This window comes from Sinocyclocheilus rhinocerous, unplaced genomic scaffold, assembly GCF_001515625.1.
Source record: "Sinocyclocheilus rhinocerous isolate Xijiao unplaced genomic scaffold, SAMN03320098_v1.1 scaffold2648, whole genome shotgun sequence".
Taxonomy (NCBI): Eukaryota; Metazoa; Chordata; class Actinopteri; order Cypriniformes; family Cyprinidae; genus Sinocyclocheilus; species Sinocyclocheilus rhinocerous.
Window position 1 is genome coordinate 34935 of NW_015655994.1, and position 1777 is coordinate 36711.

General features: G+C 45.1%; 1 protein-coding gene across 1 annotated transcript; it reads left to right on the forward strand.

The window, feature by feature from the left end:
- Positions 1–296: 296 nt before the first annotated feature.
- Positions 297–1550, forward strand: LOC107719046 (transmembrane protein 88B-like). Its single transcript, XM_016526350.1, has 2 exons — positions 297–487; positions 863–1550. The coding sequence occupies exons 1-2, from the start codon at positions 297–299 to the stop codon at positions 1146–1148; spliced, it is 477 nt and encodes a 158-aa protein (XP_016381836.1). The 3' UTR covers positions 1149–1550.
- Positions 1551–1777: the final 227 nt, after the last annotated feature.

Genomic DNA, 1777 nt, shown 5'->3' on the forward strand with positions numbered 1-1777 from the left:
AAAATAATAATATGGCCTGCGAGAAAATAAATAAAAAGAGTGGGGCTGCTATGAGTGCAGGCAGCCTAGAAACAGCATAGTTCAACCCAGTGGCATGACAACACCGGCCCTCGCGGCCAAAAAATAGACCGGCCCACCGGGAATCCTCCCGATTAGGCAATCCGGGCCTGATGTGAAGTGTGAATCAAGTCAATTCAAATAGACTTTTATTAAGTTATATAAGTATATATTTTATATATTTGATATATCATATTATACGTATATGTTATATTAAATGTATAATGTGTTTATTTAGGATGTGTGGAATGACGGTGCTTTTAGATGATGGTGGAGGTGATGAAGACTTTGACGTGGGTGACGGGATCCGGATGCTGCCGCCTCCTCCGGCTCAGTGTGACGGCGGGGTCTGGGGGGCCCGGCGGGGCCACTGCGGATGTGTGCTGTGGACACTGCTTCTGCTGCTGTGGAATGTCCTGCTGCTGCTGGGGTGTGTGGCAGACACGCAGATATGCCCACATACACCCACAGACACACAGATATGCCCACATATACCCGCATACACCCACAGACACACAGATATGCCCACATACACCCACAGACACACAGATATGCCCACATACACCCGCAAACACACAGATATGCTCACATACACCCACAGACACACAGATATGCCCACATACACCCGCATACACCCACAGACACGCAGATATGCCCGCATACACCCACAGACACACAGATATGCCCACATACACCCGCATACAAACACACAGATATGCCCACATACACCCGCATACAAACAGATATGCCCACAGACACGCATACGCCCACAAACACACCCACAAACACACATATATGCCCACAGACACACGCAAATGCCCACAAACACACAATGTTCTAATGTTCAGGTTGTGTTTTTACAGGTTGTGGCTTCTCAGGCTGCTCTCTGCCATTACCTTGATGACAACAGTTGCTCTGCCCTCATCATCCTGGGCTTTGTCATGATGTCTCCGCTGGTTGTGGTTGCTGCTGCCACGTTCTGCGCTCTTCTCAGGCGGCTCCACCTTCTCTTATATTTTCAGCCAATCACAGAAGCTCGGTACCAAGGGCGGGGCTTGGGCTGGAGGCGGGACATCCATGCCTGGGTTTGACTGACAGACACACCCACCATTCTTAGGTCAGCGTCCGAGGTGACCTCTAGCAGCATTTATAGTGTAAAGGTCAAAGGGTGAGTGATATCACAGGACAGCGACGGCGTTACCGTAACTCTATAGAAACACAATCATGTAACGTGTGTAACACAATGTATATAATATATCCCTGAATGACCAAAATGTAACTCTGGAAATGTTTTTAAGAGAATCCTGTTTCAGCCAATTCAATCTTTTCACATGATTTGAGAAATTGATGCAAAATTCAAGAGTTAGTGTTACTGTATATTTAAATTGTAAATGTGTTACCATATTACATTATATGACTACTTTATTTCCGCACATGCTAGATTCGTTAAGTCTGTTTGCGTGCAATATATGACGATGCTCTGTGTGAAGCGATCACACAAAAATGAAAAATATCTCTTTGTTCTGAAGAAAACCAAGGTGTTATAGACTTCTATGTAACGCGATTCGAGTGTTACCAAACTGACGTTTCGGTGGTTTATGAATAAGTGTAGTAGTTTAGAGATGAGCTTACTCGCTCATGTCGATGTTTATATTGGTTGGTCAGCTGTGTGATTCAAATGTGCAGAAATGTGAATAAACCAACTGAAATCAAATCTGCG